Consider the following 27,207-nt stretch of genomic DNA (forward strand, 5'->3'; position numbering starts at 1 on the left):
CTTTGCTTCCTATCACTTTAGGCACTTAAGGGGTCACCAAAAAGCCTAGTTCAAGAGAAAGCAAGCACTACAGCAGAGTGTCAGCACATTGCCCAGAGACAAGGATGTGTAAAACAAAGGTATAGCTTTCAGGCCATAATGACTCAACACATTCAGCAGTACTTTGTTTATATGTAGTTTAGTAGTCCAGCACATGATTTCCATGCAGCAGATCCCAGATTCGATACTAGACTGACTATTGTCAGTCAGACAATACTGAATTCAGCTTAAGGCCAAACATTTAGAAAACAGCATGGTTAAGTGTTTCAATCATTTTAGCATAATCACTACTTGAATGGAAAAAGAACAAATTAGCAAAAGGCATTAACTGACAGCATGAGGCCCCAAAGGACACTAAGGCAAAGAGGGCTAGACTGTGTAAACACAGGTGTGAGTATACTGAGAGTCTGGTCATTACAAGGAAGACATGAATGTTACACAAAGTGAGATTGTGGAGGAGGCTAAAGATGTTTCCAGCCATTAATGTAATTAAGTAATCTGGCAGCATACTTTCAGACTGCAATATTGCAGCATATGACACAATGGAATGTGCGTTACATTTTCATGGATTGCTTCTAAACAGATACAACACTTAGATCGCCCACTTCAATGGACTTAGCAGTATCTCTGGAATTATGTACAGTACCCAGCCATAGTCCTACTGTCATGGACCAAGCAGACAGTGCAGTTGCAGAGACCTTCCTTGATATCCCAACTCAGTGACTACTGATGCCCGGCATTTCACCAGAAAGTTAGTTTTATTGAAGATTAGACCACAGATAAACACTCAGCTAAGGCAATACGAAGAACAGGGAAATTGACTGTGACGCTGCTCTTAGATCCGACCCAGGTTTTATAGGCACATGAGTAGAACCTCCCCCCCGCCCCAGGAGGGCCAGAAAACCTTTCCCAAGGGGAAGTGTTTGAACCCAGCTGGGTGCTCAAAGCTGGACCTGGCCAGGCTGGACTGTCTGCTCATGTTTTTAACACTTCAAAGCAGAGCACCTATTCCTCTGCTCAGAGAGAGGAAGAAAGGGGGGAAGGAGGAAAGCAGGAAGCAGCAATCAGGGGGACTCATGTTTTAACACCTCCAAGCAGAACCCACCCGGAGAGAGGGAGAAGAAAGGGGGGGGCAGGAAGCAGTGATCGGGGTGACCTGAAGAGATCAGAGACAGGATTTGAAAAGGCACCTGGGTGGAATGTAAAGAGCACATGACACTTACCTCCACATTTTTTCTTGGGAACTTTTCTGCATTGTCGTGGCATTCTGGCAGAGGCATTTTAAATCCTGCTTTTCCTTTCAGCCAAAAAGTTTGTTGTTGTCCTTTGCCCTGTTATTCCACAAGAATTTCATGAGTAAAGAAAGAAAGAAAGAAAGAAAGAAAGAAAGAAAGAAAGAAAGAAAGAAAGAAAGAAAGAAAGAAAGAAAATAATTCTTGAAACAATTTAAATTATCAGAGTGAAACATCGCTTTAAAGAAAGAAAAAGCTAATTTCAAGGTAAAAGATAAAGATCTCCTAATTAGAGCATTTATACATTTTTCTCCCTAGAGACCTGCTCAAGGTGCTTCACAACATGGAAGTAGTTACGTGACCCTCCCTATTGGACTTGGGCAGTAGAACCTAAATAAAGATTTTTAATTAACCACAACAATCACCTGTTAGTGATTTTAGCCCAAATTTAGCCCAAAGACAGGTCCTAGATATGAAATCAAACATGTAAAGATCTATGAAAGCTGCAAATAAAAAGCCCATCCTTGAAATGGCATACTTACTAATCTTGTGAGATAACACATGACAGTGATCAAGCATTCTATGTCCCTGGCAAAATCCCACCTGTTCTTGCCCAATTATCTTAGAATTGGCCATCCAAGACTTAAGTCAACAAAAATGCTGTGTCAATCCTGAATTGTCAACAAACTAATGGCTTGGGTGAGCATCCTGCATCCCTGCTTTGACTGACTGAGAAACTAAAGGTGCCTTGTTCAGTATATTAATCTTAGAATGATGTTCTGCTGTTCAGCAGGAGGTAGCTGTTTATGTGATTGGTACTGCCTTAATTCTGAAGATTCAAATTCCAATTTGCTCTCACAATTTAGTGGGCTGTGGCAAATTCTGAGATCCTAATCTAGCTGAAGCGACCCAATGAGGCAAGTTACAGGGTGTTAACAGGAGGGAGATTCCTTCCTGCTTAAAAAGCACGAATCATGTATAACCCCATGATCAAAGAACCTCTTTTTTGTAGTCCAGATAATTCTAAGTATTTCTGTGGAATAAAAAGATAGTAAAAACCTTATCATTCCTAATGGACTAATAGAAGTACCACAGATGTCAGATCAATAGCATCTAGGAATGTCTAACAATTGACTCAAATTAGTTTTAGCAAGGCCTAGAGTATAGGGGGAAATAAAGGGGAAATACAACTATTGGAGGAAAAACTTTCAAGGTTCACAGATGGACAGGTATCCTTAGCCCAGCCTCAACCAAATGCCTGGTGGAAGAGCTCTCTCTTGCATGTCCCATGGAACTGTAGTAACTCCATCAGGGTCCTCAGCTCTTCTGGGAGCTCCTTCCACCAGGTCGGGGCCAGGATTTTCAAGGCCCTGGCCCTGTTTCGAGGCCAGGTATGCTCCTTGAAGACTGGGGACCACCAACAGATTCAAACCCGCAGAGTGGAGTACCCTGCAAGGGGCATGAGGAGATTATCTTTGAGTTCCTTTTAGTTGTCTTATTCTCTAAAAGCCTTACCTTAATTCTTATGGTCCCTCTTTCTTGCAAATTATAACCCCCAATTGACTGAAGAATTTTTGCTGTGATCATAGAGACATGGATTTGGAGAGCTACAGAAACAAAGGGAACATGTATTAGCCAGCAATATTCAGAAGGAAAAGAAAATGCAATTTTCTTCTATCAAATAAATGTTCCTGCATTAAGAGAGCACATTTCATGACTTCAGTTTTGTTTAGTATTAGAGAATTATACCTTGTTGCTATATCCAATGGGACCTAAAGAAGCAGTATCAACCTCCCCCATCCATTTTATCCTCATAAAACTGAGAATTATAAGTTGAGAGAATGACTGACAGCGTAACCAGGCAAGCTTCAGGGACACAGCAGGGATCTGAACCTGAGGCTCCTCATTCCTAGATGCTAACTGCTCCACCATGCTTATTCTACTAACTGGAAGCTACTAAAGTTATGAACAACCTGTCAAATGCAATGAGAGACATAGTACTTTAAGAGTTATACAATGGCAATCAGTAACTGAAGGGTTCTGTATCCTTAGTCTCCCTGAAATTGTTAATTCAGAGGCAAGCATGGTGTACATGGAGACGATGATAGTTATGGACATAGGATGTCAATATAGCCAGCATGAATATAAATGCATATAGGGCCATACTTGTTCATTTCTAATCTTTCTTTGCATCCTAAAGATCACTGCCCAAAGGAAATATTACACTTTTCTAGCTGCTGTGTGCTATTTAAGCTACTCTGACCTGGTTTTCACATCAAAATGCATTAACAAATAGACTTCATCACATTTTAGAAGCTAAGCAGGATTGACCCTAGTTAGCACCTGGATGGGAGACCACCCAAAGAAGTTTAGGGTTGCTATGCAGGCAATGGCAAACCATCTTCGTAAATCTCTTGCCTTGAAACCCTTACAGGATCTCTGTAAGTTGGCTGCAAGTTGACAGCAATTTCTGTCCCCATGAATGTGCATAAAGAAGTTTTAGAACCTGATCTGGGTACCTTGTCAGTTACCCCTTAAAAAAAAGAAAAACCCTGTATATGACATACGTAAGCTGGTGCTTTCCATCCTTGAAGCAGTATTCACAGTGTCACCAAAGAGGCAATAGCGTGGCCGTGTGATCCCTACTACTCCTGCAACAACAGGCCCTACAATAACAAGAAAACATTGAGGAAGATATGAGCTACCCCGACAAGAGAAATACGACATTCCCACCAACTTACTGTACTTCTCACTAATATAAATGAATTTTCAATGCAATCTAAGAACTGGAATAGGCATTGGGTACAAATCTGCAAATCTACCTGACTAAAGGCACTTTCCTTCAGTTGAATAGACTTCCTAGTGCAAGGTACTCAGGCATCCTTCTTCTGGATGAAAGTATCTCCACTATTGAAAACAATCTGTGGAATTGAGACTTGTGTCTTTATACGTTTCATGTTCCCTTTTATTATTAACCTTCCCCCCCCCCCAATGTTCCTGTTTGTCTTCTTCTATTCTGGGCAGATTTCCTGCCCTCTGTTGAGACACAATGTAAGAATATAAGAGCATGCTGGATCTATCATACTAAAGGACCAGCTAGTCCAGCATTTTGTTCAGACATTGGTCAATCAGTACTTCTAGGAAGCCCACAGACAGGAAGAGGATGATAGAGGCACTGCAGCAGCACTGTAACATGATAACCCAAATAACACTTCAAGTATACTTGGGGGGAAGAGGGAGAGGTTATCAAGGCCACAGAAGGTTGGAATTAAGGGGTACAAGGGAATGAAAGGTGAAAGCAGGCACCATTTTGCAAAAAAACATTTTTTTAAAAGGGGAAGGGAGTAAAGTATCATGGGAGGTTGCCTCTATCCCAACTCAGATGTGGAAAGCATATTGCACATTTCAGCCCGGGAGCAAGCCCAAATGTAGAAAGCCTAGAGTCGACTCACATCATCCAAAGGAAATCAAAAGCAAGGCATGTCTCCTAATGCGGAAATGGTCACAGTCTCATATTTTTCAGATTCGGTAGATGACTCCAGGTTTTAGTATTATAGGAGAGATAAATTTTTTCCATGTTCACTATCTCCATGCCAAGCATAATTTTATGAATCTCCATCTTGTCTTCCCTCATTTGCCTTTTTTTCCTAGAATCAATAGCTCTAAGCATTTTAACCAATCTTCATAATTCTCTATTCCTGTTCTAATTATGGACAACATGGAATTTGCCTTATTCACAGCAGCTGCACATTGGTTTGACATTTTCATTTAGCTAACCACTACTACCACAAGGTTTCTTTCTTTGTCTGCTGCTGCCAGTTTGTATCCCATCAGTATATAAGTGGTGGGGATGATTTGCCCAAATATGCATCACATGCTCACACTGAAAACAGTCTTGAAAAATATGATCATATACCTTTATTTCTTCATTGTTTCTAGAAGACCAATGCCTGATTTATCTACAAAACCACTTAAGTTATAGTATAAGTGTACAATCCCATTCATACTTATGTGCAGTAAGTCTTCTTGAAGTCAGGTGGACTTAATTCTGAATAATTAAACTATTGAGAAAATGAGATCACCCCGAATGTTGCCTATCATATGGGGTCCTTAATATATGATCAATAATGATACTCTGCTTTTTGAGTAAGTCATAGCATCAAAGAAAGGAGAAGATATAATCAGATAAATTTGATTCATCTGATATTATTTTCAGGCCAGGTGGATGAAATGAAATACATTTTTAAAAAAATGATCCAGAACCAAGGTCAATTTAAGATCACAATAGTAGAACATAAGACAAGCCTCAAGGATCAGACTAGTGGTCCATACAGTCTAGCATCCTGTCTCACACAACAACCAACCTGCTGGCCTGAAGAACCAAACAAATGGGACATAGAGGCCAAGTCCTCAAGGTCTTACCTTATGTTTCTTTCTAGCAATGGGTTTCAAAGTTTTGATGCCTGTATACATAGAGCCTCTATACATAGGCTCTCTCTATGTATTGGAATATGCAAAATCTGCAGTGTGCATGACTGAACATAGTATCTTTAATCCAAGAATTTAAACTATAAAGATTGGTAACACAAATACAGAAAAGGTAAACATTAAAGAATGCACATCATTGGAAGAAAACAGAGTATAGTGGCAAGAAGCAGTGTAGCAGAGTACCATGAATTTTGCAGATGAAGCACCAATCAAAGAGGGATGCAAAAGCTGAAGTCAGAAGATCAACCAGAGTAAATAAGGGAATACCACTGAGAAGGCTCTCCTATTTAACTAAGTCAGAGGCTGTGACAAAACCTTCCACATGGGAAGACATAGAGAAGATGCCCAACAACCAAGCCAAAGAGTGGAAGAAGATCACAGAAAAGGAAACTGGAGCTCTGATTCAGAACCAAACATAGACATTCACAGACCTGCCTCTAGGCAAGAGAGCTGCAGGATGCAGATAGGTTTCCTAAAAAAAAATCCCAGAAAACTTTACAGAAGAAGATGAACCTAATGGATTATGCACACTAGATCTTGAGAAGTTGTGTTGGAATATGCAAGATCTGCAATGAACATGAAGAGCGTCTTGCAGGGGACGTTGGTGGATATGTGTATTTAGCATAGCTATATTAGGAACTTTCTGATAGTTTTTTTCAAATAGTCTTCTATGTCCTGATTGCTCATTGGTGACTTCCTGTTCCTTTGAGAATACTTCCTCCCTGCTTGCCTCCTCAACTGAGTGAATGAACAAAGATCAGAATAGTTAGACCAGACTCTCTCTCTTTTTTCTATACAAAGTTTGTTTCTCTCTTCACAATAAAACTATTTTATCCTTCTAATCAGCCTGGTACTCTGATCCTCTTTGTGTGTTTAAACTCTACCAACAATAGCCACTCATAGATTTATCTTCAATGAATCTGTCTGATTGCCTTTCTGTAATCATCCATGATTATGGCTATCACCACATCCACTGACAGTAAATTCATATTTTAATTTGTTAAAGAAACATTTTCTTTTGTCTGTCCTGAATCTATTTCTCAGCAATGTCATTGGGTGATGCTGAATTCTAGTATTATGGGAGAATGAGAAAGAAGCTATCCACTTTCTCTATCCCAAACGTACTTTTAGAACCTCTGTCATGTTCCCTATTAGCCACTGTCTTTCTAGACTGAAAACTTTTCAGCCTTTCCTTATAAGCAATGTGCTTAAACCCCTTTTATCATCTTGGTTACTTTCTTCTGTACTTCTTCCAGCTCTGCAATATTCTTTAAGAGACATGGTGACCAAAAATTAAGCTTTAATCAAAGTTGAGATCATTTTTCTTCCAGTGCTGGCTTCAAATTAATCACAGATCCTCATAATGTGACATAACGTCATTGTCTAAGTTTCTTTTATATCAAATCTTGATCTATTTATGTATGAGATCTATGTATGTATGAGAATAAGATGCAAGAGAATCATGGCAGGAGAAGGCTGCCTGCTGTTGTATGCGTGTAGCATAGAGGTGCCTTAGTATGTGTCAATCCAAGCAAAGAGAGAGAGCAATATATGGGCCTCAAAGATAACCCATATAACTATGTTGGTGCCAGATCCAACACTGAAGATGTCAGTGAACTGTATGTGGACTGCCAAATTTCTGCCAATCAAGACAGCAAGAAGCCAAATACTGAGGAGACTAATGCCCTTTTACCTGTATGAATGCCTATACGTAGCTTCAGTTTCTCATTGGGCATGTGCCCAATCTTGAAGGAGACCATTGCACTGAGAAAGTGCAAAGACATCGTAGCAATTTCTTCAACGTGTTTCGTTCCATTGCGGATGGGGAGGCCACTAGCAACCATATAGGCATCTCCAATGGTTTCAACCTGTTAACAAATTAATCATTAGTGTTTACATCATTTGCTCAATGAGAACAAAAAGTGTGATGACATGTGCAACAGCAATGCATATTTGTGGCAAGTACAACTCACTCTGTAATAAGTAAAATGGAGAGGACAAACATTTTGTTTTCAGTACTTCATATGCGAATGGACGATTTAGAAAAGTTAGCGCTTTCCTTCCCTTTTGGGTACAGCCTTTAAATTTATTGGACACCAAAAGATGACTAGATGAAAAGAATATTTCTTCTTTTCCCTCATGATTATCTCCATAGATGCTTTTCAAGAAGCAGGTGTCAAACTGCAGTCAGTTAGTGTTTTCCCTACTGGTTACCAGCTATGCTGGGAGCAGCGGTATATAAATATAATAAATGATAAATAAAATAAAGTGGAAAAACTGTAACTTTTCCTAGAGCATAAAATACTTCCCAGACCCTGTTCTCTGTTTTTGTGATTTTATTGTGTGTGAAATGAAGGCATACATGTAGGGTTACTAATCTGGGGCCTGGAGATCTCCAGGAATTACAACTAATCTTCAGATTACAAGGCTCAGTTCCCTTGGAGAAAATAGCTGCTTTGGAGGGTAGTCTATGGCATTAAGCCACACTGAAGTCTTTCGCTCCCCAAATCCTTCCCACCCCATGCTCCAGCTCAAATTCTCTAATAATTTCCAGACTGAGAGCTGGCAATCCAACATATGGCATGGTTCAACCAGGCCTCAGATTAATAGCAATAAAATGAAATTAAATCATTACAATCAGTCCTTTTTATTCCCTGCAGTGATTGTTCTTACCTTGTAAACATCAAAGGTTTCAATGATGTTGTCAAAAAGACTGTATAAATCATTGAGAAGATTGACAACTTGTAGTGGAGAGCTGAGAGAACACAACTGGGTGAAACCAACAATGTCTGAGAAAAAAATAGTGACTGAATCAAAGCTCTCAGGTTCCACTGATTTTCCAGCAACAAGCTGTTCTCCTATGAAACTGTAACAAAAAGTGGGTAGAGAGAAAAATATTCTTAATCTAATCTGCATCACCTCAGAAGAAATTCACAGAAAGTTTTCAGAATACTATTGCCATTTTTCAGCTTTTGATGGACTTAATGGAAACTTTCCTCTAAGGAGGCTTCTTCCAATCTACGAGCCTTGTCTTAAAAGATTTCCAGTAAAGATCTGTTTGTTGATATGTTCAACATTAAATTGCAAAAGAAAAAAGTCTATTTGAATATTATTCATTGTTCTCATACACTGTACTAACTATAGTGGCACAAATCAAATAGCTTCTTTACTTCTTAATATTGTGTATGATAACAATACTAATTTTAACTAGAGTAGCCAACTCTGGGTTGGGAAATACCTGGAGATTTTGGGGGTGTAGTCTCAGGAATGCAGGGTTGGGAGAGAGGAAAACTTCAGTTCCATGCAGTTCACCTTCCAAAACTTCCATTTTCTCCAGATGAACCTATCTCTGTTGCCTAGAGATCTCCCTGAATTAGAACTGATCTCCAGACTACAGTTCCCCAGGAGAAAATGGCTTCTTTGGAGAAAGGCCTCTATGACATTATATCCCAGTGAAGACCTCCTCACTCCAAACCCTTCCCTTCCCTAGGCTCAACCCCTCAAATATCCAGAAATTTCCCAAAACAGTATTAACAAACGGAACGTGCCTCAGTATATATGCATGTAAAGGTAAAGGTATCCCCTGTGCAAGCACCGGGTCATGTCTGACCCTTGGGGTGATGCCCTCTAGTATTTTCATGGCAGACTCAATACGGGGAGGTTTGCCAGTGCCTTCCCCAGTCATTACTGTTTACCCCTCAGCAAGCTGGGTACTCATTTTACCGACCTCGGAAGGATGGAAGGCTGAGTCAACCTTGAGCCAGCTGCTGGGATCGAACTCCCAGCCTCATGGGCAGAGCTTCAGATTGCATTTCTGCTGTATGCATGTATGCATGTATATGTATATAATTGTTCTTATCTTGTGTTAGCGATAGTGGTTTGTATTCTTGTCGTTATCACATTGTTGTTCCTTTGTTCCTGCTAGCAAGATCTCATTTAGAGATATTTATTTTAGTTGCAGTGTCTAAAGGAAGCAGGGAAAAGTACAATATATTGAGAACCAGACCTTTGTTCCTGGGAAGGCCCTATTCTATAGTGTCCAACATTTGGGGACATTTTCAGCTAAAGGTGAATTAGGGGACACTGAAGGGTGTTAATTACCCGGGTAGCATGGCTGATAAAAGTTTTTCTGTCTTCTTTTTCTCCGCCACCAGTTGGGTTGTCCTTGCTTCAACCACTTCCTCCAGGTGATTTGCATATTTTTCTAATTTATTCACCATGTTGTCTAAGATGCTGAAATGGCTTTTGGAAATTTTAGATGATAAATATTAAAGAAAATAGTAGCCGTTTACCCTTTTTCCAAAGGGTTTTAAATCATTTCTAAAAGGAAACAATGATGTCTCTGGAACTGGGGGGTGGGGTGCATTGAGATCATTATTTTTTTTAAATGTCTGTTAATTGCACACAGTCTTGATAATCCTGTCAGGAACTGGCTAAAAGTAGAAGTCACCATATTTTGCAATATTCTGGCAAACCAAAGTTCTTATGCTTCCATGATATACCCTAATGAATCACTGGCCTTGGTAGCTATATAATATGCTATCCATCACTTTGGATTATGGCCTTTCTCCAAGTTTCTGAGGACAGCATAAATTGTTCTCTTTTCATTATAATCTCAGAACTACTCTGTGAGGTAGCTTAGACTGAGAGAATGACTAACCTAAGGTTTGCCCAGTGAGGAAATTGCCAGGTTGCTCCTAGCCACTGGTGGTGGATGGGGGTAGGGTGGCCAGATTCAAGTAGAGAAACTCCTAGAAATTTGGAAATGAAGTCTAGAGAGGACAGGAAAGCAGTCATTTTCTTCAGAGAACTGTTCTCTGTAATGAGCTGTAATTCCCAGGAATCCCCAGCTCCCTCCTAGAGGCTGGCATCTCTACCCAGTGAATTTCATAGCCTAAACTCAAGTTATACTGGTCTTAGTCTAACACTCTCGTCACATCATATGGCTATCCACAATACTTTCCACAATCACATCATAAAACACAGTGCTGACTGATTCTGGCACTGTGATTCTGGCACTGTGACTGATTCTGGCACTCCCAACTGTTGGCATCATCAAGCCAATTTTTTTATCCTCTGATCTGATCAGAGAGCTTCTGCAATCTAATGGTTGCAGTGCAGAATTAGAATCTGTGAGACACAGGTTCAAATCCTCACTATGAAATAGAAACTTGCCAGGTGAACTTGAACCAGTTACACACTCTCAGTCCGACCTACCTCACAGAATTGTAAAGAGGGTAAATGAAGGAGAGGAGAACAATGTAAGATACTTAGGATCCCCAATAGGAAGGAAGGCAAATATACATGATGTAAAATGAAATTTTTTAAAAATCAGATTTCTTTCCTTCAATTCACTGGTATTCGTTCCATTAGCATTTACTGGTCAAGGGGGCAGGCATATGTGAGTACTAATAATTATAATTTCTATTTATCGCCTGAAACTCAACCCCTACAAGACGAAGGTCCTGTGATTGGGCCATAGGGGAACAGACCAGGAAGCACACTTACCCTCTCTGGCCGGGATGCAATTTAAGATCACGTCTCAGGCCAGAAACCTGGGGGTGACCATGGATGCCTCACTAACACTCAAAGCACAGGTAAACAAACACAGGTCAAACAATAGCTAGCCAGGCATTTTTCCATCTCCGCCAGGCTCGGCTACTAGCACCCTGTCTGGCCTCTGAACACTTGGCCACAGTGATCCATGTGACAGTCACCTCCAGATTAGATTTCTGTAACTCGCTCTACACTGGCCTGCCTTTGGGCTTGATCCGGAAACTGCAACTGGTCCAAAATGCGGCTGCTAGGGTCCTCACGGCTACACCTTGGAGGGCACATATCCAGCCAGTGCTGAGGCAGCTGCATTGGCTACCGGTTATCTTCCGGATCCGTTTCAAGGTTTTGTTTTTGACTTTCAAGGCCATCCGTGGTCTGGGCCCAGTGTATATGAGGGACCGCCTATCGCCCTATGCCCCCCGCAGGGCCTTACACTCTACAGGGGCTAACCTATTGGTCATCCCTGGTCCCAAGGAAGCTCGTCTGGCCTCGACCAGGGCCAGGGCCTTTTCGGTCCTGGCCCCAACCTGGTGGAATGAGATCCTGGAAGAGCTGCAGGCCCTGCGGGAATTCTCATCATTCCGCAGAGCCTGCAAGACAGAGCTCTTCTGCCAAGCTTTCGGTTGAGGCTGGTCGGCAAGAAGATCTAGCCCCCCTCACAAATGTGACGGTTGCGTCTGTCCCTTTCCCTTCTTAGTGTAATTGGGTTAATATTGAATTTTGCTGCCATTCTTGTCTTAACTTTTGTATTAATTGTATTATGTTTTATTGTGCTTTTATTGTTTTAGGGGATTGGTTTTTATGTGACCTGCCTCGAGCCTCCAGGAGGAGGTGGGATATAAATATAATAATAATAATAATAATAATAATAATAATAATAATAATAAAATTTATATTCTGTTTCCATTTTATCATGGAATTCGAGTCAGCATACTAATATCTATTCCTAGTGGTATTTATTTTAAACCTTCAGTAACAGGGCTTGACAATTAGATGGAAAGGCTAATATATTCCCTTGAGTAACAATCATGCAGATGTGATTCTACAAGCAGAAACAGAGTCACCCTTCTGGACTGGCCTCTCTTAGCTCTCTCTTCATGTAGAAAAATGTTGGCCTCTTCACTGGACATTCATCCCAACATGCCCTCAGTAGAGCAAGGATCCTTTCATTACATTTCTCTGCTGAAAGAGGAGGGCGTAATGGAACAGGACAGTTAGGATCCTTGATTCTCTTTATTATATCTGGAATTGACAAATGTTCAAATTTTAAAATGTATTCATTTTATTTCCAGTTACTTTAATATTAAAATCTTTCAACCTTTGTTATCAAGAGTAGTAGTGTGATGCTGAGAACGCTATATTGGGAGTATCTCTCATTAAGTAGATCTGAGTAGTATTGTGAGTAGACCTACTTAGGATTGCTCTCAGAGGCAGGTAACTGCAGTAGCAGTTGGAGAGCACAGCCATCCTCCCCCAGTTAGGGAGAACTGCGATTTTCCATCTCATGACCATTCTATAAATAAAAGTCACAAGCCCAAATGCAGAAACACTAGAGTCCACTGACAGCATCCAAAGGAAATCCAAAAGAAGGTATACCTCCTAATGCAGAAACAGACTCTCTTGCTCACTCACACACATATACACACACAGAATTAAATACATGATTGATTCCTGTTGTCTCTTGCTAGATGTGAGACCTTGGGGAAGGGGCCAGGTTCGATGTGTGTGAAATGCACCTGTCACATACTTCAGCTCTATACTTTACCAGTGTTCAATCCTTACAGATCCCTCCAACCATCTGGAAGGAGAAAAAATAAACAAATTCTACCTTCTGCAGTCTGCTCCAGTTCTTCAAATGGGCCATCTTCATGATTGTATATTATTTCCCTCATAATAACAGCAAAGCTGTAAACATCTCCCTTTTGGGTCCCTTGGAATGGATATTCCCCCATCCTTAGTAATTCAGGGGCTGTCCAATAGAGATCTATACAAACAAGACAGCAAAGACAAAAATGGTAAGAGATCCAATCCAGGTAGGACTAAATTCAGAGTGAAAATTTGGAAAAAAAAATGCTAACACTGCCTATCTGTTAAAAATATTATATCACATTGATTTCTTTGAGTCTTCTTAGCCAACAGCAGGTGCTACTAGGAAGACACTCCTGCCAGCAGGGCACATTTTTCAGAGATAATTTTTCTCTAATATCTAATGGGAAACTACTACAACCCCTCCCCCTTCCCTTTTCTTCCAAATTGGACTGCCAGAGGGGCATTCATAGAACTTTGTCCTCTAATTCTCCACTACTCAGGCTTTGTGTGCTCAGCATGCTCATTCTCAGACCTGCTGTACTGCAATTTTTTTCAGACATAAAACAGTCCAAAGCTATTTAGCACACAGCAAGGGTGGGAAAGTGCAAATTTTCAAACTCCTGCCAATCAGCACCAATTTTCTTCATTTAGACCGTTTATGCACTGGGAACTTCACTGCCCCAGCTCCCGTGCAGGAGCACAAATCGGGAGCGGATGAGGTGCACCAGGCCAAATGCTCCCCCATGTGGGTGCAGGAAGAGGTGGGGCAACCTGCCATGACTAAAATTCCAGCCTGCAGCCTGGCATGAAACCTCCAGTGCATAAACGGTCTTAGAGCCTCATCACCACATTACATAATTATCAATGAGAGGTTGGGTTTTTTTGTTGTTGCTTTTGTAAAATGGCAATTTCTATAGCAATTATCATTTTTTTAAAGACCTCCAAAATATCTCTGGTGGTATAATGGAAGGTAATGCAGGGGAAATGCAAGGTAATGTGGCTGGCAGGAAAGCTCACATCCTGCTGGCAGTAGGATTTCACATGGAAATCCTACTGCCAGCATGCCTGCATTCTCAACAGCAGTGTATAAAAAACCAAGAGTCCTCGTCCATGTATGAATCAACTGTGTGAATGCATCAACTTTATCCTATATATCATCATTTTTTCCTTGATTGGCTGCTGCTGGCAGCAATCAAATTAGTGGTAGGTTTTGTAAATTCATAATATCACAGAATTTCATAGAACTCTTTCACCTAGAAATGCCAACTAAGGAAAGTATATCTATTTCCCCCCCAGGATACTTTCTTTACATGGCAACTATTCAATCCAGTGGGGAAATAGTTGTTGGCTGGAGAGAGAGTATCTAACAGAATATCTTTAAAAAAAATTAGATTGCCATTGTCATATCATGTGTAAAATGCTCTGGAATAGCGGTGGCAGTATTCTATGGAATTTTAATTAAGTAGCTCCGTACCTTCATAGTTGGTATTTTCTGTTATTACCCTGGTTTTCCTTCCATACTTAAATTCCCATAGCCCAAATCCACTTAGTTTCACCTGCATGCGACTGTCCACTAAGCAGTTGGTAGGTTTTAAGTTGCCATGCGAATTCAGGGCGCTATTGTGGATGAATAACATACCCTAGAAATGAACACACACAAAATCCCCACAGTATATACAAGTAAATCTCCAAAGGCACATATCAGTGAAATACTCCATAAATAGTAATGTCTCAGCTTTGATTTTTATTTAATTAATTCCTCAGATTTATTATGACAGACAGAATAACTTTTATATAAAATTACAACTGGATTTTGATTGTGTGGAGCACAACAAATTGTGGCAAGCTCTTAAAGAGATGGGAATACCAGAGCATCTTATTTGTCTCTTGAGAAACTTACATGCAGGTCAAGAAGCAACAGTGAGAACTGAACATGGAATCACTGATTGGTTCAAAATTGAGAAAGGAGTTCAGCATGGCTGTATACTGTCGCCTTGCCTATTTAACTTGTATGTGGAGCACATCATGAGAAAGGCGGGATTAGAGGAGTCACAAATTGGGATCAAGATTGCAGGGAGAAATATCAACAACCTCAGATATGCAGATGATACCACTCTAATGGCAGAAAGTGAAGAGGAACTAAAGAGCCTGTTGATGCAGGTGAAGGAGGAGAGTGCAAAAGTTGGCTTGAAACTCAACATCAAGAAAACAAAGATCATGGCATCTGGCCCTCTCAATTCCTGGCACATAGATGTGGAAGAAATGGAGATAGTGACAGATTTTATTTTCCTGGGCTCCAAGATCACTGCAGATGGGGACTGCAGCAAAGAAATTAAAAGACACTTGCTCCTGAGGAGGAAAGCTATGACAAATCTAGACACGACTTCGCACCTAACAACAACAACAACAACTGGATTTCACTGTTTTGAATGTGGTAGATTTAACTACAGCTCAGAGTTTTCCAACCGCTGCCACTCTACTGTTCCTTGAGGTCATAGGTTTAGCTGAACCAGCAGAATAGATATTCATACAGAAACAATTAGGGAACCTACAATGACATGGGGACATTACATCTTCCATGAAAGCCCCATAACCCTTTCACCACTGTTTCTCTCCTTCCCTCCCACCACCAACCTACCTTTATATGACCCCCATCTTTAGTTTGCCTTCCTTCCTTTCCCCTATAGTCTCTCTGTCCAGGAAAACTACCGCACAGCTGCACAATGCCAGTAGGTGAGATGGGATGAAGTGTGCAGTGCTGGCTGCCAGTTCCATTTGTATGCTGGAAAAATCACAAGGACTTGCAGGGGGCCCTCCCTCCCTTTTCCTTGTATCCCTTCTTCCTCCTAGCAGCTGTCTTTCTGCTTCCTTTTTTCTTTCCCATCCACCAGCAAACTAATGTTTTATATGAGCCCCCTATATTTCTATTTTAATCACTTCATATATACCACACCTTTCTCTACAATGGGACCCAAAGCAGCCTACATCATTCTTTTGTCCACCATTTTATCTTCACAACTAATCTGTGAAATAGGTTTAGACTGAAAATGTGCAACTGAGCCACAGTCACACAGTGAACTTCCATGATACAGTCATGATTCACATCTGAAACTCTAATCTGTAAACCACATTAACTTCCATGGGTGGCCTATGTTGAACAGGCAGTCCTGGCAAGGTCATGCAAGTTGTGGGCTATCAAGTTGCCTGCCGGTTGCTACCAGGCCCAACTTCAATTAATTCTCCCTCGAAGGTGAAAACAGCACTGGAAATACCCAGACCCCTCCCCCACCTTGTCAGAATATTAGCCTAAAGACATGAATCATAGGGAAGCATGTTGTTGATTGCCCCTGCCTGCCTCTGTAGCTCCAAATTTCTTCTTGAAGGTATAAGCCAAACCTCTGTCTCTACCATACCATTGGTTTTCCCCTTTCTGCCATTCTGACTAGTTTTGAAGGTTGTTTCCCTGTGACTATGCAACCAAAACTGTTACTGGCCTGTCAAACAAGGAAAGTTAATATCCAGAGTTAAACTTTTTGGGTCTTAAGGTGCCACTGGACTCAAACTTTGTTCTAAGAACACATTGTGTTATCTGTCTTAATTCTGGCAGGTATATTCCCAAAAGGGTGGAAAACACAAACATTTACAGCCAGAAATGTGTTTCCTAGTTAACCCAGAGAGAAAACTACTCCAGTGCTAGCATATCTGCAAGAGTTCAGAGGAGAATTTCCATAACAAAAGGTTATCCATTGAGAGAATCTCTCTGTGTGCCCTTGAGGTCTGAATATGCTGCATAAGTTGAATAATCAAGAAGGCATGAAATGGGGTATAGGAGAAAAGTAGGGATTACAGTATACAAGTGTAACCAATTTAAGTTTAAAAGACATTTAAAGCAGTAGGTTCAGTTGTGTTCAGATGTCCAGCAGACAGCTAGATCACATGCAATGTGCAATCTATCCTGCACAGAAATTTTCTCCAGGAGCTGAAGTATCCCTATGTTCTAGCAACCTGATGTGTAACATGAAGTCTCCCCCCACTTCTTCCCACCCAACACACAGGGCCTTTTCGCACGGGGATCTTTGTTGCAAATTGTTTGCGGAATGAAAAATCGCCATTTAAAATAGTGGAATTCGTCGTTATGCATACCTGCCTTTGTAGTGGAATCAGTTGCGTTTTTTAGCGTTTCCCACAGGCTTCCGGTCTCGGCAGAAATTGCTAGAAAGAAAGCGCTATTGCCAAGCTCGTCCCGCCCCTGGCCGTCAAGCAGCCAATGGGCAGCCGTTAGCATGCTCCCAAACAGCCCCTTTCCCTTTAAGAAAGGTTTTTTTAAAAAAAAAACAGACCCATAGCAACGAATCTAAGTAGATTCGTTGCAACGGAGAGACCCATCCAGCTGCCTAATGTGAGCTGTCGTTTGATTGTATGATCGTTGGCACGCTGCCTCGAGTGATAAAAAAAAAATCCCCCCCCCCTCTCACGGGCCCGATTTTCGGCTGAATTAATGTGTAAAAAATAAAGGGACTTTATTTCAGCAAACGGGCTTTTATGTGGTTTGTGCTTAGTGACTAAAGGTGAAGGACTGAAGCCAGGGAAGCCTCTAAACAGAAAGAGGCTCGCTGGTGCGTTTATCCCCGCTCGCTCGGAGAAAAAAAAATGGCGATCGCTTCGCCGGAAGTTTGGAGGACAGGCTCGGGAGGAGGGACTTTGAAGAACCCGCAACAATGGTAACGCACAGGTCTTTAGCGCTATTGTTGCAGATTGGTTGCAGGAGTGTATCGCTATCCGGAGGGTGAATCCACTTTTCTGGATTCCCCTGAAAGCGCTACAACGAAGCGCTTTTTGCGGGTCGGTTTCAGGATTGTTGCAGATTGTCTACGACGTCGTGCGTTATGGCAAATTAGTAGCGTTTCCAATTAGCAACCATTGTGCTATTTTGAAGCCGTGCGAAATGGCCCACAGAGTGCTTAACTTCAGCCACATAAATACAGGTAATCACAGTCTCATTCTGTTTTTTTTTCTTCAAAATCCAAGCTCTACAGTAATAATTTTGTGTTCTTGATTGCTTCTATAAGAAAGCAGTTCTATCACAAGCATACTTACATTGACTATATCATAAGCAAAGGAGATTTTGAATATCCAATCCAATTCAATATCAGAATGCATCAAAACATCCTGGAAAAACAATAATTTGAAAATTCTTACTTATCAAAATATTTGTGTGTGTGTGTGTGTGTGTGTGCATTGCATTGCTGATTCAGTTCTTCCTCTACAAGTGTATTTCTATCACTGTTTCATGTGATTTGGTGTTTTTTAGCACCAGTACATTTTCTGTTTTGCCTCCAAGAAAAACATGGCCACAAACTAAAATCAACGCCACTGATAGTGGACTCAGTGGACTAGAAGGCTGGGAGCAGGAGGCATGGCCTCAGTGGTAGCTGGTGGAGGGGACAGAAGGCTAAGGTGCCCTACGTGCATGCGCATTCTCTGCACAGTAGCCTGTGTGCAGGAGTGGAGCTCTTCTAGGCCTCAGCCTGGCAAACCCTTTATATTGGGCTGCATGGCAGAGCCCAACCTCTTACTCCAGGGAGCCAGCAGCGGAGCTTCCTACCCTCCCACCCTATTTTGGGTTTGAAATGAATTCAGTTTCATCATTATTTGTCTTCTGTTTCATCATTATTTTGTTATGATAGCATGTTGTATTTTATACTTTGCTGATTTTGCAGTTGTTATTATTGTGCATGTCTTTTCTAACACTGTCACAGTTGGATATTGTTGCGCATGGGGATCGATCCTTTGCGGAGGAGATTGAGGCCTGCCTGCTAGTCTCCCCCAATGCTGGGGCCTCCTTAAGAGGCTGTGTGGATGGCTGGCCACTGCCATGCCCCCAGGCAGGGATGCCCAGGTGGCTCACATTTCCAGGTGGCAGGGGGGAACAAGCAGCAGTCAAGACTCATTGGGTTCCCCTTTAACCTGCCACTTCCCAAGGGGCCAGCAGGCAGGAAGGAGATGGGCTTCAAGTGAAGAGTGAGTAGCTTTATTTCTCCAGCTGGAGTCTCTGGACAGGGGCTTCCACGTGGTCAGCTGGCCATGAGATGGCAGGAGCCATCCATGCTGCACTGATGCTTTTTGCTGAGTGTTTTTGCAATAAAGTTGTGACCTATTTACTGCCAAAGGAATTGTGTGGTATCCTCCTTTAGGTCTCTGCCCATCTCCACTTGACATGCAATCACACAATTGTACCTTGTCACTTTTTTGTTTCTAACATTTTTAGAAACATTTTTGTTTCTAAGCTCATTTACTCACTGGATGATGCACTGGATGATGCACCATCAAACAGCAAATGGCATACATTTCAGAAAAGAGGAAAAACATTCTGATGTCTGAACTGTCATATTTAAAAGTGGGGTTGCCAGCCCTGTGCCTCTTGGTGGTTTTTCCCACTGCCACTCAGAGCAACAGCAGGATAAAACTACAATTTTGAAAATGGTTGTCTGGTGATAGAAATTGGCTGGAACTCTTATGATACACAGAGTTTTCAGTGATTCTTAGAGAGATGTAATATTACCTTTGATGGTCATTCCCATGTTCCCACTTCCCCCTATTTTTATACCGCCCTTTCCATATGGCCCAGGGCAGTTTAAAAGCACTGTGGGGAAATGGATTAGACATGATTTGCTTACTTATCTATGTCAAAGCCAAGAAGTATAGCTTTAATTGGGAGTACTATTTGGGATAAGGTTAGACAATCAGGTGAGAGAAATATAAGAACTGTTCTAACTCTTGATACAAAGTTCTCACCTTTATGCTTCCTTTCTTGCAGTAGTGTGTTACAATGCAGCTGTTTGGGGCTTGGGGGCATATCCCATAGAAGATCACTAAATTCTCATGTCTCAGTTCTCTCATCTTAAAGAAAAGATACGTTTGTTAACCTGGCACCTGGCATGCATCTCCAAGTCCCATTCAGATCTTGTAATCTGCATATAGTCAACCTGTTTTCCACCCACACTGACTCCCACTTTTGCACTTCAGGAGAAGTCATGGATGGGATAGGACCAGCTTGGTGTACATAGTCAGCACAAGCCATTGGGTAATGTTTGCTCTCAATGACCTTTTACACACCGGGAACTTCACTGCCCCAGCTCCTGTGCAGGAATACAAATCGGGGGCAGATGAGGCGCACCTGGCCAAATGCTCCCCCGTGTGGGTGCAGGAAGAGGTGGGGTAACCTTCCACAGCTAAAACATCAGCCTGCAGCCCGGCATGAAACCTCCAGTGCGTAAATGGTCAATATCTTGCACTTGATTTTTATATAGTACATATATTGAGGGATATATATTGAGGGAAAGAGCAGTAAGCCCTTCTCTACTCACGCTGTTGGTGCTCATTTATAGTTGTCTAAATATATATTCTATTACCTATATTTATTGTATATAATCTGTTAACTTGCAATATATCTATATATTAACTCATTATTAATCAATTATTTCCCCATATGAAGTAGATGTGAGGGTCATCAGGACAGCTCTGTGGTAGAAAAATGAAAGGTGCAGATCGAAGCTGCTCTAATTTCTGCTATCTTAGAGTCAAATATCATTTTATTTGCTAAGAAGGGCAGACCAATATGCAAACAATGGAGTTTTGTGTTTTTTTTCTACATAGTTCCATTATATTTCAGATTAATTTCAGATTTACTGTCTGTAAAACTGTCTACACCCATGGCCATTGCTACGTCTATTAGGAGTGAATTCCCCAGAGAAGTGTGCCTGGCGGAATGAGCTTCCATCAGAAATCTGGGCCTTTACGGAACCCCCAAAGTTCCAAAGAGCCTGTAAGATGGTGCTCTTCCACCAGGCATTCTGTTGCACTCTTACCATCTGAAAGGGCTTCCCTGCCTAACTACCATCCCACCCAATCTTCTGGCTTCAGTTAACATTCCCCTGCTATCAATGGTGTTAACATCACACCCAGGAGATGGTTTAACTGATGAGATGACTATAGTAGTATTTTAGTTGAATTTTAAGTTTTAAACAGGTTTATTGTACAAGATTATTCCTTCGTTGTAAACTTGGATTTCTAGGCTGCCCTCTCCAAAAATGAATAAATAAATAATTTAATTGCCTTGATTGTAAGCCGTGACTTCTTCGGGTAGTAATTTAATTGCTTGTTAGGTCAAGAAATATTTCCTTTGTTGATCGGCTTTTGGTGGTTTACAATAAAATGATTTTAAGAAGACATAAAAATAGAAGAAAATATACAATCTCATGCCACTGATGATAATCTTCCCCTCCCTTCTATGCACACCCAACCACAGCCACCTATAGCCCCAACCACCATCTCAGGGGGTAACTCATGCCCAAGTGACTGGCAAATGGGGCCTATATGGGGAGGGAACCGATTTTCTTAGTCTGACCTCAACCTAATGCCTATCCTGAATATATTGCGCATCACCTTCATTGGCAGAGGAAGAAAAATTATCTCTTCCTACTCTTTCTACCTCATGTACAATTTAAAAGTCTCAAATGCTTTAGACTTTCCCCATAGGAAAGATACTCCAACTACTTAATCATCTAGTTTGCCCTTCGAGCTGTACAATACCCAGTTGCTATAAATTGTCCAACCATAACCTGGGACTTGACCATTGGGATATTTTACAGTGCAAAGATAACTTGAACAAGAGGATGATGAAATGGTTCAATGTGAAAAATACCATCTGAACTTCACGAAGAATTGATGGTTTCCATATCCATGCATCAGTCTGATTATCAACAAATTTAAGAGCAACAAGGATTCCCTGAAACAAACAAGGTGACAGAACATAATGTCCATTAACTATCTTGGAGAAACCAACTCAGAAAACACAATTTTTCTGTGTAATAAAATTAAGTGGACAAAAGCTACTTTTAGTCACTGCATAATTCTCTTGAAAATCACTTTAAGTGAAACTCATGCAATCTCCTGTCAGTACATAAGACGGCTGAATACTAGGGATGTGTGGTGGGGGGAAGGGGTATATAGTGATCACAGTAGCTGTAGGTGGATAGGGTTTTGTTCAAGAGTACAGCAGTAGGCTTCAGGTAGGACGTCTTTCCATTCCTTTTGTGGGTGAAATAAAAGCACTAGGGATTGGACTGTTTATCAACACAGATCCATTCTCCCATAAAGTTCATTTTACTCCCAGAGCATCCTCTGTTGCAGCTTCCTCCTTTATATTCCCCCCCTTTCCTATTAAAGTCTTTAGAACTCAATCCCAAATCGGAACCCACTCCCTAATTCCAGTCCCTTCCATGTTGGACTTACACCAGCTGGAGCCATGCTAACCTCATTGCACCCCTTCATTGCACCCCAACACTAGCCAGTCCCACTTAATAATCTCCTAGTGACTGATCCCAACACTCACTGACTTGAGAACTACCTCATGGCGGGGGTGGTGGGGGGTGCTGGCTACCTTGCCAAAAGACCATTTGCTACTTTTGCTACTTTTAAATATATGCCTGCTTGGATGTATAGTTGCCATGCAAGATTTACACAGTGTGAGAGTGCACAGTCACCACACATATCTTTAAATTATGAAATGAAAGCAACATTCACCAGTAAATATAGACATTATTTTAAAAGGAGATACCTGTTCAACATTCGTGTACAGTAATATTACTATCTTAAAAAAAGACTAAAGAATGAAATATAAATGTTTCACAAAGTGGCATGCAGGCAGAAGTGTCAGTTTAATGCATGTTGTATCCTGAGGCCATTCACTGTTGTCCCCGCCATCTCCACTACCCTTGCCTCTATCTAAAAGCTGGAGAAACTAATCCTTCTTCCCTTCTCTCCCATTTCCCCCTCCTTCTTTAAAAACAGTTCAAAAAACTATGCATGTCCCCCCATTGGACTTAAACCCTTGAGAAATTCCTTCATCTTATTAGAATTTAACCATCATTTGGGTTGCCTTGCAATTTGCTGATTATCCTTTTTTGTTAGGAAATTAAAATGACTGCTGAGTTTTTACAGGAGGAAAGAATCTTGTGAATGTTCAGGAAAATCTACAGGGCTTGCCAGGCTCTGTTACGAAGGCGGGGGAGCGGCGGCAAAGAGAATGAGCTATTCTGTCCTGAGCAGAGGAAATGGTGAGAGTGATGGACGGGCAGGAAAGGTGGTTGCTGTTCTCCCAAATCTACTGTGTGATGTGACCACCTTGGCTGGCCTTATAAAACATAATTGGCTTCATAATACAATCAACCCAGAGAGTGGGAATTGCATGGATCACTGCTATTTATATCAGATTATCCAATAAATGCCCAGGTCAGTTAAGTAACCATGTTGCAATATGTGGGAAATGTTACATTTCCTCAGATACAAAGCATTGTGCTATAAATGTTTGGAAAATCCAATAATTCCCAACAATAAAAACACTGGCTTGAAGGAAGACTGCAAAAATGAGAAAACAAATGCTCATTTAAAGCTCAATAAAACTGATAATGTGGAACAGATAACATCAGATTTACATTTTAGTATTTTTAAATGAACTGACATCAGGAAAAGAGCTGACTGAATAATTTATTGAGAGCAAAACCAAACCTTGTATATAAATCTAACAACTGCCAGTGGGGCTGGGTATCGATTAAGCACTGTGCTCATTGATGCTTCACTGAGCCAAATGATGCCACCGGGACCAATCAACAGTTCTTGTTAAGTCAATAAACAATCATACTTTTGAAAAGATATTGAATTTGTTACTCTATTCATATTTTTCTAAGGACTGTCTAATGTCAATGTGTCCATGGGTAAAATACACTACAAATCAGGGGTGGCAGCTTTATAGTCCTACCTGGGGATTACTCTGGCATTGATTCTGTTGGGAAGCTTGTACCCTGTTTACCTGTGCAGAATATAAACAACATAATGGAAACCAGAAAGAACATAGTTAGCAGAAGTGAATTGGGTACAGGACTGTCAATACATATCTAATCTGGACTTTTACATGCATACCTGATAAAGTCCTACTGTGGTATAAAATACTTCTTTCCCTTGCTTGTCTTTCAAACCAGAATAGTTATTGCTAGATCTCAACAAATGGGAGCCAAAGCTTTCCTTTTCTGTGGGTTCGGGTGTATTTGCTTGAGACAAACCAAATTTCCCCTATGAGAGAGAATACACGTAGATTATTGTCACCTGGTGACTTAAACTAAATTATCTGCCTCTATAATTGTTACAATATGTTCATCATCTAATTTGCTCTGCGTGATCAGTAGGTCTTAAGATTTCACCATCAATTTAAAATGTGGAAAATTACAAGTCTGTTAACAAGCAGGCCTCATTTAAATATTGATACTTATGTGTGTGAGAACCTACACACACCCAACATTTCATTTAAATTGGAACAAAAGCTGTTCCAGACATCCATGGCTTGAGACGATGTTGCACTTGCGTGCTAACATTGCACATGTGTCTGTAATGCTGTAATGCAGGTTCAAGTATTGGAGAGGCACGTGAGATGTTTCATTAATGCACATACTAATGCTAGGTATATTCAAGTGGGTCTAGGTGTGTTTCATCCACAAACTCTAGGAGCTTTAATGTGTATTGCTATGTATGGAGTTCATTGAAATTGAATGCTTCTCTTGTTTTTACCCTGGCATCTATTGTGCTTCCTCTCTTCCTGTAAGTCAGCCTTTCTCAACTTTTTTACCATTGAGAAACACTTGAACCATTCTTCAGATTCAAGAAACCACAGAAATGGTGCAACAATACAGAATATGGTTGGGAAGCATAGCTGCATACAAAGCCGTTTTGGGAGGGGTCGGTGGACTGACATGACCATATATGGTCATATAACCCACTAAAGAGCCAGTTTGGTGTAGTGGTTAGGAGTGTGGACTTCTAATCTGGTAAGCCAGGTTTGAATCCGCACCCCCCTACATGCAACCAGCTGGGTGACTGATAAAGCTGTTCTGACCGAGCAGTAATATCAGGACTCTCTCAGCCTCACAGGGTGTCTGTTGTGGGTAGAGGAAAGGGAAGGCATATATTACTCCTACCTGGTAATTCCTCCCAGGGCTATCAAGAAAACCCGGGGTTTCAGAAAACTCTGGTTTAGAAAGCCTAGTGTAAGTAAATTATTATATCTTAAAGGTCTTTTGGCTGTTGGAAGGTCTATAGTTAGTTAATAATTTTTGCAAATCCCATTGTTTTAGTAAGCTAAATAGATCAATATCTCTAATGGCTTGATTCAGTTTCAAATGTTTGTATTCACAAAACAACCACTCTGAAACCTAACAGGAGGTTCAGGTATTCAGCAGAGCACTATTTACCTTATTGTCATTAAAAATGATGATATCCTCATAGTTGATTTTCCACCACATATCATTGATTTCCTTTTGCAGATTCCCTTTATGGATCTTCATAAATGTTGCCACACCAAAGGCTCCTGATGCTGTTATTATCAGCAGAATCACTACCACTATAAAGGCTATGCCTTCTAATGATAAAGAACACAAAGAGGTCATTACTTGAGTACAGAGAAGTCAGGCTACACCTTTTTTGATACATGCAGTGTCTGCCTATCAAAATCTAGATTTCCAGATTAGTCTCAGAAAGTCTAAAACAGCATCACAACAAGGAAAAGCTAAAAGTTACAAGCATGGCAATAATAAAATGCAATGGAATATCTTTCTCCCAAGAAGCTCTTAGGATAGAGGTATAGTAATTTGTGAATGATTAAAAAGATGAATAATGCTGACTTACTTTTACATGTAATATTAGAATGATAGACCATCTAACAATATTACTGTGCAATCCTGAACAGAGTTACTCCCTTCTAAACCCATTGACTTCAATGGGTTTAGAAGGCTATCATTTTGTTTTAGATGGCATTAGTAAACTATTTTGTCAGTCACAAACTGGAATAGAAGATGATATTGATCACTGATATGATAGTATTTTAAAGAAAGGGAAACCGAAAAGCTTGAAGATTATACAGTGAAAATTGTCAGCTAATAAATATGGAGTAGTATTTGTCCAGATGCATTATAAGAGGCCTGTATGAACCAGGTCTAAGACCAGATCAGGGCATATTTGCTTGAACCACCTTTTAAGAAAATAATGGAACATCAAATAATGGGTACTTCAGGAAATAGGACCAATTTTTACTTTTTCCAGCTTCTGAGTCTGCAGGTCACTGGCTAAAAATGACTTTCAGTCCAGAGCAGAGGGTTTGTGTATGTGAGAAAGGGGGGGGGGGGTTGAACTTTTCTTCAAGCAGAAAAAGTATAAGGTTGCCTCAAACTCCTGCATGAACTCAGATGGGCATGGGGAAAGTTTGTTTCCCATACTTGTTTGAATGCTTCTCAATGCAATTTTATTGTATTTATAAAATTAGCCACTGTTTCTAAAACGAGCCTAATGTGATGTAATGTAATAGCTCAGTTGACAATCAAACCTTGAATGGGACGTCACAGAATGGCATAATGTACTCAGCCAGATCTTCTCCCATTCCATGGGAGCCAGACAGCTCAGTTAACACTGCCAAAAAGAAAACCTTTAGATCTTTGAATGAGAAATGCTATGGAGCATTTCGGTTTTTTTCCTTTCTACAAAGATGCCAATCTTATTTTAAGCATCACACTCACTGGTAACTGGAGTTTTACAGTGTTCATTGTGAAACCCACACAGTGGTCTGTCTTCAGGTATTTCTCCACCTGACCAGCTGATGTAGTCAATTTCCATGGTTGGACTATGGGAAAAAAACCAAAATGTGTCAGTGTCTAGTCTCCATTCATTATCCTACAGAAAGGAACTTGTCTTCATTTCTAAGATTCACTATCACATATACCCCTGGAAAAATAAAGACAGCATACACTAATTGTTACTTAAGAAAGACGATCAGGGTAAAATGGATATCTTTTGTTCATACAAACTATCATGGTCTCACAAACTCACAATGTTCTAACTATAGACCTGGCTCTCAGATCATGTTGCTCAGGAAATACTGAAAAATATATAAATATATTTTTATTACACAATAACAATGTTATTTCTTTCTAAAACATCTAGTTTTACCAAAAACATAGATGTATGGACCCTGGCAAAGCAG

General features: G+C 40.7%; 1 protein-coding gene across 7 annotated transcripts in view; it reads right to left on the minus strand.

The window, feature by feature from the left end:
• The window catches only part of LOC143843532 (guanylate cyclase 2G-like), an 80,948-nt gene that overhangs the window by 1,021 nt on the left and 52,720 nt on the right, over positions 1–27,207 (minus strand). For all 7 annotated transcript variants that reach the window (XM_077349718.1, XM_077349723.1, XM_077349720.1 and 4 more), the window contains 16 exons: positions 26,744–26,847; positions 25,427–25,593; positions 24,105–24,254; positions 23,944–23,994; positions 21,829–21,912; positions 19,920–20,024; positions 18,222–18,293; positions 14,599–14,764; positions 13,144–13,299; positions 12,380–12,557; positions 9,861–10,001; positions 8,433–8,625; positions 7,453–7,627; positions 3,839–3,937; positions 2,787–2,878; positions 1,263–1,370 (listed from right to left, as the gene is read on the minus strand). In XM_077349718.1, coding sequence (XP_077205833.1) covers positions 1,263–1,370; positions 2,787–2,878; positions 3,839–3,937; positions 7,453–7,627; positions 8,433–8,625; positions 9,861–10,001; positions 12,380–12,557; positions 13,144–13,299; positions 14,599–14,764; positions 18,222–18,293; positions 19,920–20,024; positions 21,829–21,912; positions 23,944–23,994; positions 24,105–24,254; positions 25,427–25,593; positions 26,744–26,847 — 2,041 coding nt within the window. The remainder of the gene's footprint in view (positions 1–1,262; positions 1,371–2,786; positions 2,879–3,838; positions 3,938–7,452; positions 7,628–8,432; positions 8,626–9,860; positions 10,002–12,379; positions 12,558–13,143; positions 13,300–14,598; positions 14,765–18,221; positions 18,294–19,919; positions 20,025–21,828; positions 21,913–23,943; positions 23,995–24,104; positions 24,255–25,426; positions 25,594–26,743; positions 26,848–27,207) is intronic.

This window comes from Paroedura picta, chromosome 8 (assembly GCF_049243985.1).
Source record: "Paroedura picta isolate Pp20150507F chromosome 8, Ppicta_v3.0, whole genome shotgun sequence".
Taxonomy (NCBI): Eukaryota; Metazoa; Chordata; class Lepidosauria; order Squamata; family Gekkonidae; genus Paroedura; species Paroedura picta.